Source organism: Passer domesticus, chromosome Z (assembly GCF_036417665.1).
Source record: "Passer domesticus isolate bPasDom1 chromosome Z, bPasDom1.hap1, whole genome shotgun sequence".
Classification (NCBI taxonomy): domain Eukaryota; kingdom Metazoa; phylum Chordata; class Aves; order Passeriformes; family Passeridae; genus Passer; species Passer domesticus.
Window position 1 is genome coordinate 43030118 of NC_087512.1, and position 21472 is coordinate 43051589.

General features: G+C 34.6%; 1 protein-coding gene across 10 annotated transcripts in view; it reads right to left on the reverse strand.

Moving 5' to 3' along the window:
- Positions 1-21472, reverse strand: part of AUH (AU RNA binding methylglutaconyl-CoA hydratase) — a 169825-nt gene that overhangs the window by 84883 nt on the left and 63470 nt on the right. For 3 of the 10 annotated variants that reach the window (XR_010353233.1, XR_010353232.1, XM_064404381.1), the window contains exon 7: positions 17051-17140. The exons of the other annotated variants lie outside the window; for them this stretch is intronic. Coding sequence is in view for 1 of the 3 variants with exons in the window: in XM_064404381.1 (XP_064260451.1) it covers positions 17082-17140 (59 nt within the window). In the remaining 2 variants the exon portion in view is untranslated. The remainder of the gene's footprint in view (positions 1-17050; positions 17141-21472) is intronic. 10 annotated transcript variants of the gene reach the window in all.

Here is a 21472-nt window from a genome sequence, read left to right on the forward strand (position 1 = left end):
TAAACTGCTTTACACCAATAGCGCAATTTGCCTTTTCAGACAAGTCATCATCTCATAAGACAATATTAGGGAACATGTTCTTTTAGGAAGGGCATGATTAAACGTCTTTGGATGCAGTTAAACTCCTAGTTTAAAAACCACTGGAGGCCGGCCCAATTTAAGACATTGACAAAAAAAGCTCTATACTTCTTCATACATCATACAAAATGTAAATACACAATTATCGTACATGATAAGTGCTGCAAACACAATAACATTACAAGAAAATTGTGATGAGCCCATTAAACTGGTTAGTGAGCCCTGAACTACGTTAAATGCATATCCATTACATCTACAGATTGCAGTAATTAAGCTTTCTGCATTTTATTGCCATAAGATAACTCTTCATGAACAGTACAACATTTTACAAATTTCTTTCAGTGAAATAAAATTAAATAAACATTTGGTAATAAAGCTATTATAATAAGGATATTAAAAGCTATGTTTATAATTTTCTGAATTGCTGTTAAAAATAAATTTACTCATCAAAGAATGATTGACTGATTGCTTTAAAAAAAAGCTACAAAACAGGTATTCAGAGGTGCCTATTTTTTAAAGGATTGTCTCAAATACTAAAAAAATAAAAGAGATTAAAAACTGCTTAAATACACACTTGAAACACCTGAGTGCCACTCCTAAGGTTTGAACAAGAAGACTTATCTTCTAATTGCCTTTGTTGGCTTTACGAGCAGACTAAACAGAAACAACCACTCTAAAAATCAGAAAAAGGTTAATCTGATTTTACTCTTCTATGTAAATTGATAATTATTATATTGTTTCGGACTGCACCCTTGATCTCATATTTCAGAACATACTTCTAGTATCACATTCCCACATGGGTTAGCAGGAGCTGCAATTCAATTATGGAACACAGTCAATTACTCCTGAGAAGAGACTTCAGGTTATTGAACTATTTATTCAAAGATAAGTATTTCTCCAACTGAATGCAATGAAATTTCAGCAGCAGTCATCAAGTAGAAAAACTGGGCATGCAAAAATATAAATGCAATAAATACGACATCTCAAAGGAAAATGAGAGAAAACTCCAGAATGTCAGAAAGTGTATGTCAAGTGGAAGTGGGAACAGTTCACTTAAGAACAATACAGAAACACCAACCACATGAGCACGAGTGGAAGTAAGAGCCAGAGTTAGAGGGAAACAAGAAGATCTTCTCTAAGCATGTTAGTACCTTAAAACATTTCACAAAATAAATACGTGGGTCTCTGGTGAATAAGGTATGAGACCAAGGAAAAAATGACAGGGAAAAAGTATAGCAAAGGTCACAGAAAGGCTTCAATACTATCCAGTGCTTTCTTTGCCTTGTTTTTCATTCATCTGCTCCCTGGCCCATTGGAGTTCCTCCTGACTGTCACAGTGGTGTCTGTGGGACTGAAGTACTGCACACAGTAGTGGACGACTGGATCATGAGCAGATGCAGAACTGTGCATTTCCAAGTCTCCAAAGACAAGACAGAATGCACCTAAGGGTGATGAGGAAGTTGACTGATGTCACTGTGATAAGAATCTCTTCTTCCAAAGGTCACAGCAGTCAAGTAAAGTATCCTGGAAGTCATTTGTATTTCACAGGAGAGGAAGTGCCTAACCAACCTGACAGTGAGATGGTTGACTCAAAAGATGAGGGGAGAGCAAAGACTGTAATTTACCACAGATTTAGGGAGTTTTTGGCAATCTACCACAGTGTCCTCAACCACCTAAAAGACAGTTATAGAGAAACAGAGAACAACTCATCTCAGAGATACACAGCAAAAGACTCAGATGGAAAAAGCACAAATTGCAGCAAATTAAATTCCAATAAAATAGAAGGAAAAAGGTCTTCACAAGGAGGGGAATTAAACCATTAGACCACTGGTTGGTCAGAGAGGCTAAGAAATTGCTTATCTTTATGATATACCAAATGGCAACACAAGGCCCTGATTAACCTGTTCATATGTCATGGAACTGATCTAACAGGGAACTGAAGCATATGTCCTAAAAAGTACCTGCCCAACCAAAGTTACTCCATCATTCTAGAATACACAAGAGAAATTCATCTTACATGGCATCAACCTTAGTCAACCTGACAGGTCCAGCTGTTCCAATAAGAGGCTACTGCTCCTCTAAATGCCCATGAGGTTGCTTCTAGGACTGATCCCTGGATTCAGAATCAGATTCTCCAAGTCTGCTGTAGTCCAAACTAGCCTGAGTATCCTAAATTGTAGCTTTTTTGTAGACCCTTTTTTTTCACTATCATAAAGAAGAATTTGAACAGGCTGTTCTACAAATAGATCTAAATGGGTGATGACTTCCAGCAGGAGGGCAAGACACAGCTGAGGGTATGACAGCAAGCAGTAATCTCTTGACACAGCTGCTTGTAACATGCTGACACCCTTCCATGTAACTATTCAAATTGCTTAACCAACCACCTCAGGAAAAAGTGCATCATGACTAGGTTGCCAGAGTTAGCATTCAACAAAGCAACTGTTCTTTGTCAGGTAACACAAGAGACTCAAACAAGCTAATGTGAGTGAGGTAAGGAGCAAGGACCAAGTGAGCAGAAAATTTAAAAAAAATGCATGAGTTTTGTCAGTACTTCCCCTACTGCTCAGAGAATCCACAGTTGCAGGCACTGGTAATGATGTAATGGACATTTTAAAAAAGTGGTACTTAAATCATTCAATCACTTAACTACCAGGTCATTGTTACATTAGAATCCACAGATCCCTCTGTGCAAAATCACCTCAGTGGTACAAGTTCTGAACAAAGCTTGTAACAAAGCAGGGGCTTAAGGGGAGGAAAGATCAGACAAATTCATGGAAGCAGAATCCCACAAGAGTTATTAAAAATATATAAAACTCATCCAGCTCAGAAAACCCTGAATCAAAAAACCAGAGACTGGGAAAGTAATAAAGTGAAGTTTCATTTATAGACGCTTGCCCTGTGGGAGACAAGACACGAGACTAGTCAGATCTTTGGGGTATGCAATACAAGCTCTTTGGTTCTAAAGTCTCACTTGTTCAAGTAAGCCCCATTTGTAAGTGGAGATTCATATGTGGAAAACTATAGCCTCTATTCATCCTTGTACTTGAAATTTTAAATCTGAGCTTACAGACTACAAAGAGTTCTTAAACTTCTCTGTGGACCAATCAACTGTCAAGGAATGCCAGACTGTGTGTACATCAGGAGACAAAATAATTAACTCAAAAACATTTAGTCTATTGCAGTTTCTTTAGCAATGCATTTTAAATTCTGTTTGATTTTTAATTTTATTCTTGTTGCAATATAAAGACAACAAGACAAGTGTACAAAATTGTAAATTTGTGTCAGAAACAAAAGTTCTAATAACACCATCATCTATGCCCTAAGGGACTCATTAATGGATCAGACAGAAAAAGGAGGCCATAAAATGGTTTGCACAATCACCTCAACCAGTAGAAATTCACAGCTCAAGATGTATTTACTCAATCAAATGTACTCTGATTTCCTTTAGTAGTTTCCTATAAGTCCTTTACCAGTTCAAAACCTTTTTTCCATACTTCCACTGAGCTTCATCTGCAGCATCACAAAACTACTCTTGAGGTCAAAGAGGTTTGTCATAAAGATCATAAGTAATGTATTGGGAGAGTATTGAAAACACTTTATTTTCTCTCCACCTAGAATATCTTGGGAGTGTCAGAGGCATTCTTTCCTAGTCCTGTTGAAGGATATAATGGGTTTAGATTACAGTATATGCAATTTTCTTTAACACCTCTGCTGATCAGTGTATGAGGATGAAACTTCAGCAAATACTTCATTCTCTAAATGTCGAAGACAGGGTCTCTGCTCTGTTTCTGGTCTTGCACCTCTTTGCACTTCTTGTTGACTCTACACTGCTTCTCTTCAGTAAAAACATCAGCGTAATGCTTTTAGGGTTTTGTTTTATCTATCCATGAAGTCTCACTCTATACTGTGAGATTTAATCTGCTTTTTGAAGTACAGGAGTAATTCCAGCCTCCACCATTCACTTCTTGTTTTGTGAAACAAGCACCATTGTGCCTTCTTCCTTCAAACACCTTATGCTGGAGAGTAGTCTTGTGGACTCAGTAACTATCCTCTTCAGCTCGGGCCTTAAATTTTTTAATTTACTCTGATGTCTAAAGAAAACTGAAGACTGAAGAGACTCAAAACATTACCTATCACACATATTACAGTCTCATGATTTTCTTATATTTTGAAACAATATATTGCATCTTTTCTGCATGTGTACTTACACTCATAAATATTTTCCATCAGGAGCAACCATTTTCCTCCACTTTGCAGCTTGCCTTAAAATACAGGCGTCTCATCTTTACCCAGGGTATTATTGTGCTACAGTAGTAAAAATCAGTGATACCAAGAAATACTAGAAGTATTCTTTGATATTACAGACTTTAGAAAATATTCAAAATTACTTAGTTCCATTCTTAGTGTGTTAGATTTACAGTTATCAGAATAAAAATCTATCTTTTTTTAATATAAAAACAATTGGAAATTTCAATTAAATCCTTCACTTAAATACCATAGAGATAAAGTAGGACATGCAAATGATTTGGGAATGGGTAGGATTGATTTCTTTAAATCATATTAAAAATTGAAGTGGTTTAATGAACTTAAAAGTAAACAGCAAATTAACAGATTATGCCATTACATCATTGCAGAACAACTGTCCATGTACAAATACATAATATTTTTTCAACATGTAACACAACAGCCTAATTCTATTGCGCTGGCTTCATGGTATGAATAATATAATATCCAAACACTGATTCATATGACTATAAAACAAGAGGCTGCTGTGGATCACAGTTCAATGAGCTTTTATTCCACTGAGACAAAGTGACTCACATAATAGACATTTTCTAAACTTCTGAGAAACTATGCCACATTAACTCTTCCATAAAAGAAGGATTAAAGTATGATACAAAGCCTTAACTGTGCAGAAGGCTTGATATACAGACGTTTGCTGGGGTCAAAGAAGTGCTCTAACACAAAAGGTATTTAGCAAAATCTAAACACTTTATCACTTCTCATGCTGCCAGTCATAAAAAGACTTTTTTTTTTTTTTGAATGTGAAGATAAAAAGAAACTGGGATTGTAGTAACAGCTATTTGGGTAACACAGTCACATTGGCTATGTTTCACTGAGGGCCACATCACTGACAATGTTTCACTTTTCATGAGTTTTACAGAAGTTTTTCAGCTCCTCCATTTCAGTATACAAGGTTCCATCTACAAGGTCTTCCCAAATATGAGAAAAAAAATTTCTGTTGTTTATGCGATTACTATAAATCCCTTTGAGCTTCTTGACAGTCTTCAAAAAATTAATGGTTTATCTTTCAAGTGTGATAACAGTTGTAAGGTAACTGCTGGTGCATGTTGAGACCAGGCAATTGTTCTCCCCCTTATAAAACCAAACATTGAATAAAATGTCTCAATCGTGAAGCTAGTGCAAAAATGTAACATCACTGGCTTAGAGTGGTCAGTAATAAATGTGATCAGTGATCCCATTTACTACAGCTCAAATGAAAACAAACAAGCTGCATGTCGTAGTAACAGAAATACCACTACTAAAATCCTACATTAAATGAAAGCAAATACTTCTACTATGATTAGCAGTCTAAAAACAGGAAAAAAAGGAAAAAAACCACAATATTTAACGAACACTAGTATCACTTTTGCACTTATTTTAGGTTTGAAATTTTCACAGGTAAACTTTTAAATAAATACAAATATCACATAGCACTAGTCAAAACCAGACATTTTTCTAATCTTTTTGAATGTTTAATTGTCAAGCATTGAACAAAGCCATTATTTATACTTCTTCAATGTCAATAGAAGTTAACTCTGCTGACTAAATCTATTTTCTTTCCTAGCAAACAGATACTTTGGTAACTTACTCCTTCCCAAAGCACTTAATAAGAATTTTGGAGTCATCGTCATTTAGATTTTTCAAAATTTTTCCACAAACTGTTTCTAAAACAAAAAATTCAAGCTGGAATTATGCTAAAATTCATATGCAAAAATAGAAGTTCTGAAAGAAAAAGAAAACTGTAGCTAGTGAATTAACTAGCTACATTCACCTAAAACATGTATGGATGCATGCATGGTTATGCAACACTCGGAACAAGGTGAAAACAGGAATTATTTTACTGTTAATTAATTAAAATGTTTTGGATATAGTACCAATCCCTTCAACAGTATCCTTTCTTCACGTTTAGAATATTACATGAGCTGTTGCACAATACTAAGTGCAAGGGAATATTGAGACATGACTTTATTCAGAGGCATTACAAATTCATACTTCCCTATACAAAACAAAAAAAAAAAAGATTTTTATATACTCTGTCCTTCAAAGTGAATACTATTTCTAACTAAATCACAATATATTACACTTTCTTTTCTGTACATATCACTTTTATGTATCTTTATTGCAATAAATCATTCAATAGTAAATAACCAGTGGACTTGATCTTAGAAATCTTTTCCAACCTAAAGGATTCTGTATTGCAGCATTCACCAAGCATTCATTGCACTACTTTTCATTACCTCTACTAAAAGTAATTTAAAGAGCAAGTACAATATGCAGTAGTCTGTAAAATGAACTAGGCATCCTACCGCATGGCCCTAAAACAGAACACTTGAAACTAGAGTAAACTTCAGTATTCAACAACTAAAATTACTTAGATACAGTGTAATATGATGCATATATATCTTCTTAACTAAGTTATCTTGTAAATCTATATTTAGTTAGACTCACGAAAATACAACAACTATGGTATCAGCTTCTACAATTTCAACCTAGGTCAAATAGTTCATTAGAACCTCAGTTCCAGGTAAATTATAGTCCTTAGTTGTATGAAATTCCATTCTAATTACTTGGAATCATTCGTATTTGCCTAGAACCACAAGGCAAGGTCAGTGTTACCAAGCACAAATAAACAGTATGGACTTTATAGTAGATACATATATTCTTGTTTATCTTATCTGCAAAGTTCTATTGACAAGTTTTAATGACGCTTCAGATGTTCGATTTCTAAGCAGAATGGAAGTAAAAGACCAAAAGTACACTAAAGACTACAATGTTTTTGGGTTTTTTTTATGTTGTAAACATAAACTGGAGCTAGAATATTTAAATAAGTAGATGACTTCTAACAAGCTTCTCCATTTTCTGCAAACTGTAGGATTTTCAAAATTATGAACTGTTTCATTGATTACTTTCTGCTTCTACAGTATTAAACTACAGGTATGATGGCAAGGCATGCAATAGCCTTTGCAACAACAAAACATTAGCTACTGTATGAAGCCAGACTCCACCTAGTTTCATATTCAATATAATATTTCTTCCTCAGAATGACACAAAAAGGAGTGTAGTGCATTATTCAATCAATGTGGTTTTTCCTTAATCACACATTTTAAAAGACTGGCTTAGTTAGGCAGAGAGGTTTGTAACTTTTTCTAAGTATTTGGGAGTCTACAATACAACAAATAAGTAATTTTTAAAAAATATTCATAACATCTTAAGAAAATAATTTTGTAGAAGCTTAATTCTTGCTTAATTCTGATTGTGTTTAGAAGTGGTAGATTTTAAGATTTTGAGTTAATCAGACACATACTTGATTATGAGGCTAAGAAATATGCAAATCAGCCCTTTTTACCAACCATTAAAAGAACTTGGTAAATCACAGTGAAAGATGACAAAGAAAACTGCCAGACTGACCGTGGAAATAACTAACAAACAAGTGCTAAAAAAATTTGACCCATCATATGATGCAATGAAAATCAGAATAAGGCATTTTTTAAAATTTATTATTTTTTTAGTGCAGAGAAACAAAAACCTAGGAGGCCAATACTCGAGAGATGGAATCAAAAGCAACTTCTCACAGAGAATGTCAATGATTACTAGAAATGAAAAATATCAGCCATATGGTGGTGTGTTCTATTTAGATGAAATTATATTCAAATGCAGTTAATTCCTACACACACTGTTAAAGCTGATTTTTTCATTGTGGAAATGATTACAACTATTACATCACTTCCATATTTCTACATTGCCATCTCAGTGATTGATGCAATTTAATCAGACATTCAAAAATCAATAAGCTACAGTGTGAACAGTTCATGTTCCAATATCTCAATTCTGCGGCCGCGCAGGTTAGGACTTATTTTACATTTTCAAGATTAGGCAAAAACATTCCTACTCATACTTTGCTTCACAAATATCTAAAGATCAAAAATGAATCAGCAACATTTTTTAATGCAAAAAAATATTTCAAGTTATTTAAAGATAAAACATTTTTCATAATTACAATTATTTAAAACAAAATAACTATGTCATTACACTTTGTTAAAGCTGACCTGTCATGGCTTAAATTCTTCAATGATATTATTTTCACCTGCTTAAATCTCTATACAGAAGGGAAGTACCAGGAAGAAAAATCAACATCACCTCAATTTTTCTCCAGAAATTACTTCCATTTTAGTGGGCATCACAATTTTGCAGAGGAAAGGGACAGTAAAGACCATTCATACAGCTGTGGAAACTGCCAGACCTGTCTCAGTAAATGTCAAAAATCATGTTTGGTCATGTAGAGTCAGCCAACCAAACTCTACACTCGGTCTGTGCTTACGATACTGTTATCTAGTCTACTAAAAATGTATCATTAATGTAACCTTACTATCTATTCAGCTGCATACTAAAGATTAACTGTAAAACATTATCTACACTCATCCTTTCAGAAACCTGTGGTCTGATAATAATGTTACAAAAATAACAGAAATATTCATTATATTATTAAGCATTCATTTCTCTCAGTGACAAAAAAAATAATCTACATCATCACCCAGAAAAATTATGGATCTATGATTTTGAAAATGCACTTCCCCTAAGCGAAGTGCTTATTGATCTGTGTATGTAAATGCCTCACAGTAACACTATCCCTGACAGAATTAGAATATGTACATATAAATAAGAGATTATTCCTTTAAGCAAGGAAATTTTGACACTTGCATTAGTTGTGGGTTTTTTCATATCTGTTAACTTTGGCATTCTTGATGGATTTCAGCCTCAATTCTTTAGGCAATGCAGAACCTTACCTCTATCAATGGCTACTTCAGAGAATGATGAAAACTGCAACAGCTAAACTACATCCCTGATAAGAAAAAATAAATAAAACCAAAAAAAAAAAAACCCTCTCATTTTTCTCCTGAATATCAAAACAAAGCAATTATCTCAGTATTATTTTCAAAAGACAACCTTTTAGTTAAGATCATTCCATATACTCTTTGCATCTGCAGAGGCACTAGACATATGCTAAAAAAAAGATTCCCACTTGGTGTTTGGTCCTACTTCAAACGAATCCTGGAACAATCAATGCAATGTGACCCAGCAAAACCTGGAGCAAACAACCCAAGGCAACTCTGTCAGTAATGTCAGACACACTAGAGCAGAGTAGTGTTAAGTTCAGATAAACGCTTCTTCAGCCACATAAAAGACCTATTATGCTAGAAATTCACCACCAATTTCAGAGCCCTTCTTAGCGGGCTCTCTGCAGTCTAATGATACACTTTGAAATCAGCTACTACAATCTGATCGTCACATCTGTATCCTCACAGACACTCAAATCAAAATTGGATAAGGTGCTGTTCCAGGGTGTCTCCCCATTCCTTTTATATATTGTGTCCTGCTACCCTCTGGGTGGTCAAGAATCACTGGACTTTGCAGATCTCTGGTTCCTTAAATGTGACTGTTCACAATAATCACATTTTCAGTAAGATACAGACATTTTTAAGATAATCTTAGAACATATTTTACTTTTAGAGCAGGAAAAGATCTTCAGGTGAACAGCCAAATTCATCCCAAACTTAGCTCTAACTAAGTACTGTTACAGCTGAAGTACTATTACTTCACTACTCTGCATTTATTTGTAAGGATAACTTCATTTTCCTTCCTCTTACTCAAGCTGGCTTCCTGATGTGACAGCTTAAGCCACACTCCCTTTGGCAGCAACTCAGTAACTGCACTCATCTCACATACCTTTTCCTTGGTTACGTAGGAATTTATTAAAGATCTGCAGCAAACCTATTATAATCAATAGAAGAACATGAAAGTGAGTTTTCTGTCCACACCACACAGAGTAAGAAGAAAGAAAGAGGAAATCAAAAAACACCATTGTTTCAAAGACTAAAACTCATTTCTTTTAAAGACTAAAGCATGAATCATACATGCAATGAAACCTTTGGAGTAGGGGTTTTGTCAGAAGCGATAATATGAAGTTCTATTACTTCAGGAAGCAAGAGAATAGAAAAAAAAAATCAGAAAAATAGCATGAGACTGCAATAATATTTTCTTCTTTGAATGATGTTTTCAGGAAATTCAATGATTTTTCCATTGACACATCATACTTCACCATGTGAAGCACTACTTCCCTTTTCTATGCAAGGAGCAGGGGAAAGGGAAAAAAAACAACCAGATTTAGACTTACATACATATTTAACATGTTACTTTGTGTTGTGTTGAGAAGGAAAGATGTTGATTCTGAGAAATAAAAAAATCAAAACCCAAAAGAACATGTCTTTTGATACTTCATTGAACTGCTAAAATCACAGAATCACTGAATGCTAAGTTGGAAGGAATCTCTGGTGATCACCTTGGCTAATATTCATGAAAGGTTACCTAAAAAAGGTTCAGGACCATGTCCAGATAAAGGGACTCTGAAGATCTATTTTTTTCTAATGCAGTAGCTAGCTCCTGGACGACAGGATAAGCTACAAGACATCTACATAAATCTGCTTAAATATATGGCACATGAAAAACCTGAAACACATACTATGGTATACCAGTCTAACAATTATTTTATTTGGCTCACCAGAACAAGAAATGCAAAACACAGCTTTCACTGACTTTTTTCCTTGTTTTTAAAAAAAACCACTTATTTTCCTGGAGGAATAAACACTGGGAACTTGGGGGGCTTTTTTTTCAGGGGAGTTGGGGTGGGTTTTTTCAAAAGGAAACAATTGAGAAATTTTGTCACTATCATTGTTTCCATTAGGTATCATCACTTCTTCTCTAGGAATAGAAAAGCATGTGTCTTTAGATAGTCAACCATACCAAACTAAATTCAGGTTTTAAAATTTTTTTAGAAGTTATTATAAAGTTAAACATTTAGTAAAGGCCAAAGTAGAGTAGACCTCTCTGACCTGGAAAAAAGGTGGTGTCTAGAGATATTACATATGTATTGCAGGGAATTTCAGAGTATCAGAAAATCTGTAGCTATAATACAATCTGTAGTTACATTCCATACTTTAATTTAGGACCCTACTTTTACAGAACATGGAAACAGCTTACGTGCGGTTTAACCCCTTTTAAAATGGAGAAGCAACAGAACTGACAACATAGCTTTTTTCACTATTTGGAACTTTGGCAATTCCAAGACTACCTTAAATCCTTCTTCATTCACAGAAGCTTATTTTTTTCATATGAACAATGAGCAAGGACAATAGCTGCTTCCTATGCTGCATGTACTATTATTTTTGTACTCCCAGTGTTTCTTTCTTCCTCTGTATTTTTCACTTCAAGACTGAAGAAAAGAAAGCTTTTTAATGGCTTATGTGTTATGCCCTGGGTGACCTCCTATTCTGTTGAAGAGATGGATATCCAGAAATCTGGCACTTCTAAAGTGTTCAGCATGAAGACTTTTGATCATCTGTAGTAATGATAAAGCTGGTTAAGCATAACATCCTTTTGAGCAACTTAACTATCAAAATTCAGACACTCATTTCTGTCTCTAATCTTAGAGAAGCAGTAAGAAGTCTTTCATTGCTATGGGTTCAGTGCTGTAGGAAGTGATAGCCCAATATAACTGGGTTAAAACTGTCTATTAATTTCCTAAGGTGAAAAAACTTCAAAGGACATGCTGTATATTGCCTTGCTCAAACTCATAGCAATTAGTACACAAACCTAGCATCACACTTAGGAATTTCAATAAAAAGATCAATAGCTACCAGCTAATTTTCAAGCAGAGTTATCTTGGCAGAGAGCATTTGGTCTTCAAATGATCACATTTCTCTTCCATATTGGAAGCAGTCAATTCTGTACCAACTCTTTTCTTTCTGACCTTTTTTTAATTTTATGTAAAATGAAGACTAAATAGAAAACAAAATAATAAAAATACGAACATTTACTCTATTTTTGTGGCTTATTACTTATAAAAGAGCTGTTAAAATCTTTTTTGTGAGCTTTTATACATCAAAATTCAAAGGAAACAACTGGCTATGGCCATGCAACATACACTTACTAAATACTTATTCTGAAGCATGCTTTTGCCTCTCAGATTTTATTTGGCATATTTATAATAGCTGTGTGCAGACCTGTGGTATACTTCTGTAACTGCATGAGTTTGTTATCAGAACAAATCATGCACACAAAACTGTATACTACGTATCCCTTTTAAGTATAGAAAGAAATTAAAAAAAAAAATCCAAACCCAGACACATCCATTTGAAAGAACATAAAACCAATTTGCTCTTATGTTCTATATTTTACAAGAAATTCCCCTTAAAGCCTTCTGTGCTTGAAGGGATGGGATTCAACTTAATACACCTAAGTTTGAACAGTGCTTTTGGATGTCGTAGTATCTGTAAGCTCCTGCACTGACAGCAAGACCACAGAAGTAATCAGAGGCCAAACAGACACTCCAAGGCATAGGGACAGAATGTTTAGGGAACTGAGTTCCACATGCTATTTTCTGCTGGTGAGGACAGCCTTTTAGGAACTGCCTGAAGGGAAAGGCTGGCTTCTACTTTAAGTCATGAAAACTCAGAAACACTTAGGTCCTTTTGCAATTGTGTACCATTCAATCTCAATTGTCCTTAAATTAAGATTAACCTACTTACTGGATGTCTGAATTGAGAATTGTCCAACCAGATAGTAGGGTACATGGAAAAAAGCTTTAACTTTGGTTTGCCTATGTTTGACTCCAGGTGTGGTAACACTCTAATGTTTATCGAGAAAGAGGAAAATATATAGAAAATACAGCTTTCTAATCAAACTGATCTTTTCTAAGAGGACAACTTCTCCCATGTTTGTTGCTACACTGAGATAGACTTCCCCTACAGAGAAGTGGTGGGGAAGTCTGTGATCTAAGATGAATTTACTAGAAATTTTTTTCTTCTAATTCTGCTATATCCACATAGCATCTCACTAATTCATATAGGCTAGAAGTGACTTGAGAGATGTTTTAATTTTTCCTTCTGTTTAGAAGACATGTGAATTCACTGAAATTTTAGATGCAAGGCTCCTGAGAATGGCTTGATGACTTTGAAAAGCTACAACAATAAAGTCTTATAGCATACAATAAAGTCTTACGTGAAAATTCAACACATAAAATGTTCAAACCTATGAAAACTTCCAGTATTTTTAATTGGTTCTAATTCATCTGCTTTCTGCAAGACCTACTTTTACTCCAGCTCTGCTGGGAGAAGTATCACCTGCTGACCCTTTACAAGAAAACAGAGTTTAGAGAGAGATTTTCTTTCTCTCTGAGAGAACTTTCCCCAGTAAAAAAGGTGAAAAAAGTGACCTCATGACAGAAAGGAAAACTGCATTTAGCTTATGTTCTCGGAAAATGCAGACATTTGCAAAAGTGTCATAGAAACACATTTGAAACAGTCAATAAAGCAGGTGCCCAGCTCAACAAAATGAAAAAAATTCTGTCACAGTAATGACAAAAAAAAACCACCAAACCCTTAATTTTCAAGAACAACATTCATACATACATTTAGATGATTAAACTGTTCTATTTTATATATCTTACAATACAGGTGAATTAGTAATTCAGGCTGAGGGATTTTCCAAACCTGCCAATTTCAATGTGCCAAAACAACTGTGAGTTTAGAAAGTCACCAAACATTAACATATTTCTCAATTTCTTGCTGAAACATAAAAACAAACAACCCCTCCCCCCATAAACACAATCATGTGAATCATGACCACACTATGTATTAATAATGTAATAGTATTTGAACATTATAAACTACCAAAATAATTTTCCTAAAAGTAATTTAAAAATTAATACAACAAAAAAGATTTCAATAGTATGCTTTTAAGAAAAACACAGGTCTTAAACACAGGAAGATGTATGCAAATCATTTCCATTTGATCTACCTAGCATACAAAAACAAGTATGTCCTGCATCTATGTGATTTACTAGATCAGAATGTTCTTTCACATTGTTCATCTCCAGTTTTTGTTTTATGTTTTATCACATTAGAAAATGAATCACTAATAATTTACTTTGTTTTTACTCTTTTTTATTACAAAGGCTTTACAGTCAGCAGATGCACGGAATAGAGCACAGATTAATTTACTGTCACTTGAAAGAATCTGAAAACAAAGGAGACATCAAAAGATGCATTGGACCAAGTCATCAAAATTTACTAGCATTCCATACTAAAAGACTGAATATTATGTAAAGCAGCCAGACCTTTCTTTGTTCCATGCAAGGAAACCATATAGTTAGCAGTCTGATAAGATAAATATCACAAAACAGAGGAGTATACAGTAGCTATTGCCTTTTATACAAGACTCCACTGAAAATACTGGCTTTATCAGGAGTCAGTGAGAAAGCTGCTATTTTTTGCCCCATTTCGCCATTTTTTTAATTTAAAAAATGCATTTCCTATTAAATTACAGAAAAACAACTAGCCTTCAAATTGGATTTCATAAATTCTCTTCCAGCACTACAGAGGTGCAGGATAATACTTCAATGGGTATAACAACAAGATATTTGGCCCCTCAACAGAGTTCATGTACACTGTATAAAGTTGGAATTTTAAAAGATACTCCATTTTAACATAAAAGTCACTGTTAAAAAAGACCTCTAGTGTTTTTCCATCCTCAAATACCATTAAGACATTTAAGCAAGACTTGGAGAAAATCAGATTAGAAATAAAAATAGCTATTCACTTACACCACACTTCCAAGGCACTATGAAGAAGGGATATGTTTCCAACTATCATTGCTCAGCCATGGAAGTTCAGGTCACAAATTTAATCTGAAAGTAAAACTTCAGAAGAAAACCACTACTGGTTATGAAACCCGAGCACAAAAAAATGGCCACTCTTTCCATGCTTGCAATGGCAGTGACAGCAGATCAGCACTATGCTCTGCTGTATGTTCCATAAGAAATTTAATATCTCAAATATCACAACAAGTACCCTAACTGAGAAGCTCCTCAACTGTATTAAATTACACCTCAAAATCCCTCAAAGAACAACCCTCCCATAAAAAAAACTAACCAAAGAAACAAAAAATCAAAAAAATCCTTTAAAAACCTTTTTCATTATTAAGATTTAATCTGCGCCCAAAGATCAGTTTTGTACAAGTCTAGAAAAGCTTGTCCCCAAGAGTTTACTACTTGCAGTGATGATGCCTGATACTTTAATCAGAGCCATCTTACTGCTATAGGCAAAATTTAATTTTTCAAGACGGTGGATTAAGGGCCAGGATGCTGTGCAGCTTATACCATAGGGAATGGTAAATGAGGAACAGGAGAAATATTCAGCCCTAAAGTAAGGTAAAAGGCTCAGAGCTAGGATGCACATGGCGGGGGGTGGAGGGAGAATCCCTGTAGAGCTAGGTTTGATGCTTCTCTACAGCAGAAACAGAAAAATTGAAGATCGCAGCAGCATTGCTAGGGATTGTTAGCCAGCTGTGTCAGTGCACAGTAAGAACTGTTTTCTGACCATTGAACCCTTCTCCCTCACTGGCAGCATCAAGCTTGTCTCTCCAGGGCTCTGGCTCATGTGAGGTAGAAAAGGGCTAACAGCTATTTTGCTCTGCAGAGTAATCCACTGCTACAAGTGACCGCCTGCCATGCCTGTGGCTGAAGACAATTCTAATTTCAACACAAACATTGTAGAGATTGGGATGAGAACAAACCTGAAACACCAGCAAATTCAAATTACTAAGCTTCTTTTTGTTTGACAACACTACTACAATGTCCTTTTCCAAATAATTATATATCATCTACAGATGATGAATCTCTGTACTTTTTCAAAGGTAACCTGAATAGTTCTCAGATACACTGTAGTTTAATGTGGGTTAAAAACACTACTTCAATCTCTCTCCCACATTTACTAATTACATGCATTTTCCTTTTGATTAAGTTGCTGGTTTGTTTTCATGAACAGTCAGATTCTTCTGCATGATCAAAACCAAAAAATGTTACATTGAACAGCAGTCCTGTAACTGATCACCTGGTAGGGTGAGCATGACTATTTCCAGACACTTCCTCAGCCTCTGTTAAGCCAGTGACAGATTGCAGTTATTAACAGGTCAGTGAATAAATTAATTCCAGGGCACTGAAAATGATGTTCATGAAATGAAAAGTGGCCTTGCTGACATTGCATCACTATTTCTAGACAGTGTGCTTGCACACCAAATAAATCTCACAACCTGGATGAGTGCCAAAAACTAGTGACCTAGTTTCATTAGTGTGGGAAAAGACTAGCAATTGGTCCTAAGAGAGCAGATTACCAAAATAACTTCACACAAAAACATTCCATAAAGAATTTTCTTTAAATCAGACATTTTCCAATCTAACAAGTCACTGAAAGTCCTGTCTTCCTTTGAAACGTCAGTCTGAGATCCATTAAATTCTAAAGTTAAAATACATTTATATTACTCAGGCTGACATTCCTATACAACATTTCGATTAAACAGAATAAATATTATCTTCTTTCCATCTCATTATCTCTTTCCATCTCATTCATAATAATTTAATACTGTTTTAAATCAAAACAGCTTTTGCATGTTCAGTGAAAAATGTAACACTTCAGGCTTAAACAAAAAGTTTTACTAATAAAAGTAAGTCTATTTTTAAGCACACAGTAATCTGCTCAGTAATCTTCCTTGATTAAAAATTCCTTGGCTTCTCTTCAAAAAACACACTGAGCATAGATGAGCTCAACAGCTGTCAACATAATTTTTAGGAACTTACCAAGTATTGTTGCGTCTATACTAGCCCCCATTTATACACTCCAGCTGGTCCACCAGAGCCCCACTCCCAATCCTTCGCCTCCAGTAACATCTATATTGAGATGAAGACATTTTGAACAGGGGAATCTTAATAACAACACAAAGTAAAAAGATACTTCATCTTCTTTTCATCTTTCCAAAGCCTGTTGCTTTCTTTGAATTGCTTTCCATTCACTAATACAGCAAAGTGCAGAAGATTAACTGTAATACTGTAAGAAAACTATTACAGCACTGGTAAAAATCCCAGAACATTCTTTCATAAGTCAGATTTGAACATGACATAAGTAATGCAATGCAATTAATTTCACCCAGCAACAACTTCCCTGCTCACAAGCTCTTACTAACACATGCCAACGACAAAACTGCAACTGTTCTCTGCATGCCATGCGCAGTGAGGGTCACTTGCACAATGACTTACACAAGAGGTCTAGAATTTACAAGGCTGAAAAAATCCCTGATCATTTAATCTCCTCAAAATGTTGGGTTTTCTTTTATCCTTCAGATTCCCTCTGGATTCATGGCTACTGAAAAAGTCCTAAAGGATGATCACAGTTTTTGCAAGCTTTACTGTAGCAAACACTCATGTCAATGGAAATTTTGAGCAAATAATGTCATGAAGACTGGTGACTATGTTTTGGAAGGACATACCCATCACTTCAATTTTAAAAATGCTGTGGAGTATCTGGGGAAGAAATAAACAGAATGAAACCCCATACAAATAACTTTCTTCTTAATAAACCATTTATGTAAGAATATCAATAGGAAAGTTTCAGCATCTTACTTCTTTCTCCTCAGTCATTAAAAACTTTCAAAATCCTCATGTTTGTATCTGCAACCCATTTTGTTTATCTGTTAGTATCTTCCTGATCAGTGTGCATATTTTTTTACTCCTTTTTCTCTCCTACGCCTTCAGTCTATGTGTCTATGAACAATGACTTTGTAGGCTATGATCCCAGCTACGCATACAGGCTGTGGCACAATTGTAACTAAGTGCTGTCAGCTGCAGACTTAAAAATAATAAAGTGAAGGCATGGGGACAGGGGGATGCACCAGAGAAGTTGAGTCACTTTGAACCACTTAAAAGTGGGTAATAAGCTGTTTTATGCCAATTTATGAAGCTTGCTTATCTCAGCCATAAAAATCATGAAAGTGTTCTACACATACTTTTATCACAACTAAAATGCACATTTGGTCACAGAATACTGAAAATGACCAAGTGACATGTAATATGATCAGCTACACAGGTTTGCATCCAATGTCCCATCTTCAGGATCTTGTACTAAATTATGTCTATCATGGTACAGATTAACAAGCTTCTTAACACTACAAAGAGTATTTTCATCATCACTTTTACACATCTCATTTAGCAACACACCAAGAATTAAAATAGTCTGTTTATAGGGCTGTCAATGCAGTGAGACAGGATAGGCACTAAGCCTCCCAAAATTACCTAGATGAATAATCTTCTTTACTCCTTTTATTTTGCTGTATTCTACTGCCCTGGTATGTTTATCATGCATATATACTGGCAATTTGATAATAATATATATCTGCTTGATTCCATATTAAAAAGATTCTGCTTGATTCTATACTAAAAGATAAAATTAGATTTTTCCCTCACCACCTCAAGGTTTTAGAAAGCAAATTACAAACCCAGACTGAGTTGCTTATGCATTTTTCTCTTCATTCTTCATTGATTCTTTAAGGTTAATAATTTTCTGTACTTCACTTGCCCATTTTCTCTACCCCTCCTAAGGAGTTCTTTCTCCTTACCACTTTTGCTACTGTACAGATAGAATGAATAGAGAAAAGGCTGCTTTTGTAAAATAAAGTAAGTGAAGCTGCAGGAAGAAAGGACACTACTGAGACAATATTTAATCTCTGACAACAAGCTGAAGTAGCAATGAGGCTCTTTATAGAGGAATTGAAAAGGTAGTCAGAAAAGATAGAGAACCTTAAAATTCAGAAATGCTGGCTATAGAAGAGGTCCAGCCTAGAAATCTAAGCTAAAGATTTTTGGTTGAGCCTCTAGGCCACCAGAAGGAGTCAAGTCCTTAATTTGTCCAATATTTACTTCCAAAATGCAATATTTTTTTAATTTAAAAAGAGACCAAAACAACTGAACCACCAATTTTCATCAGAAAATTTCACACAATTCTATTTTCCATATCCAGCAAATTTTTTGTTTCTCTCATGCCCCATTCTTCCCCAGAAACACTAGTTACTATTACTTGGTCTTTCTTTTGTTTTTGCGTAAGCTCAGAATTAACATATTGAAAGAAAATAATAAAAAAAAACTTCACACGAAAGTGTGCCATTGGAAGTTTCTATTATGATTTTCAGTGGACAAGAGAGCTTGAGACAGACACTAGGTTCTGGTTTTAGGACATCTTTAGGGAACAAAAGGGTGGTCTTTTACAAAGTAAAAAGTGGTGGTCCTTTGTACAACTCTTAAAATTAAGTCCAAACTTAATACAAGGGGAAAATTATTTCATCAAAGGCATTCATGAACTATGATAGATCTGTCAATAGATGAGTCAATAAAAAACTCATTTAACTGATTAACTGTGCAAGTCTGTACACAGGTAATTTTTATATTTTAACTGGCTTTGAAAAAAATACAAAGTTCCTTACCTAGCAGCATTTTAGATCATTCTTTTCTCTATGTACTTTATTCTTTCTATGTCCTCTTCACATGAGCACTCCAAGTGAATATACCCTACTTTGCACCTATGTTATGAAATCTAGTGTGAGTTTCATTCATATTGTTACAGTTGGCCCAGACCATAATTTCTGTTCAGTGTCATACTATTTTAATATATGTGGTGAGAAAAACCAAGCTGCAAAACCCAAGTTTGGGTTTGCTTTGTTTTCAAAGCTTTACTGTATAGTTCCCTGCAGTACAGAGATGGTCTGGAAAACATAGAAATGCAACAGTACAACCCATGCTCAGTGAAAGAGTACCTGAAGTCTACATTATTTAAGGACAGAAGAAAACAAATTACTTGTTGCACTTTTTCATTTTTCTGGCTGTCACTCAAAAATGTGCAATCCATGAATCTCATAAAACAATTTTCCAATGCATGAAAGCTTTCTTACACACCCATGGTAATTAGGAAAGTAACTGATAACATTGCTAATGTTGTACATTGTAATGTACAACATTACAGGTTGTAACAATAAATTTTAGTAAAGACCACTACAAAATTCAATCTTGACATACCACAAATAATAACACTTTAATTTTCAGCATTTATCAAATACTATTCCTATTGTTGATGAAACTGAAATACAGAAATGTAAATATTTTAGCAGGTCATTGTAATGTGCATTGGATTTCAACTTCAAATTGACATTCAATTTAACCTTTACACTTGGCTGAATTGGACAACTACTTCTGTTAGCAAGAACATGTTCTGTGTGAGTTTTCCCCCATGCAGAAATTCCTTTGACATCTTTCTCATCCAAAATAGAATATTTTTTTTTAGCTTTCAAGTAGGTATTGCAACAGAGAAAATAAGGATGTTTTTAAAAGCAAAGAATTAAGGAAAATATACTATGATTACCTATATTTACTTTTCATTCTTAGACTGGTTTTCTTCCTATGCAAAAAAACCTACTATTTCAGTGTTCTTATCTCTTATTTTGTAGTCTTATAATCTGAAAGCTTTATAAGTCTCCAAATACAATCTGAAGTCTAGAAAAACAGCCAAAACAATACTGTCACCAAAGTAACGGGAGAACAGAAAAATGCTGTGATTTAATCTCTCCCTTGTTCTATATTTTAAAGATAAAACCAGTCCCATCTCCTACAGCTTGAAGCTTCAGTTTCACCTTTGGAAAATAGGGTTCAAAGCGACTTTTAGATGTAGAAAGAATATACCGCTTATTTACAAAGACCTTCTTAGAGAGTTAGTAGAGTTTCTTTTTGTTTCCTTCTTTTTTCTAAAAAAGTTTTCTTCATAAAATATGCTTTTCATCTGAATGCTCTCAAGGAAAGCACGATCCCAGGGCTATGTGCTTGGTTTTTATTTTAATATTAAAGAGTGGAAGACAGCTTGGTAATGAAGTAGTGGAATTTCTGGGAGGAGCATGGAAGAATAAAGGCAAAATGATTATGAAATGAAGAAAGCCTTGCTAATTAAAATGCTGTTATAAACACAACAAACAAAAAAAATGACAGCCGTAAGTATGCAGGCCAATAGACAGTTTTTATCTAGCAATGTCAAATTACCTGCTTACACAAGCATATTAATTTCAATGAAGGTACCAATTTTTTTGGTGGAAACATAATTGTTGATGTATACCAATACATCATTTAGCTTGGACCTAAATGTTTTGTGGAAATAATTTGCATACATAAAACAGAAATTATAGTTTATAT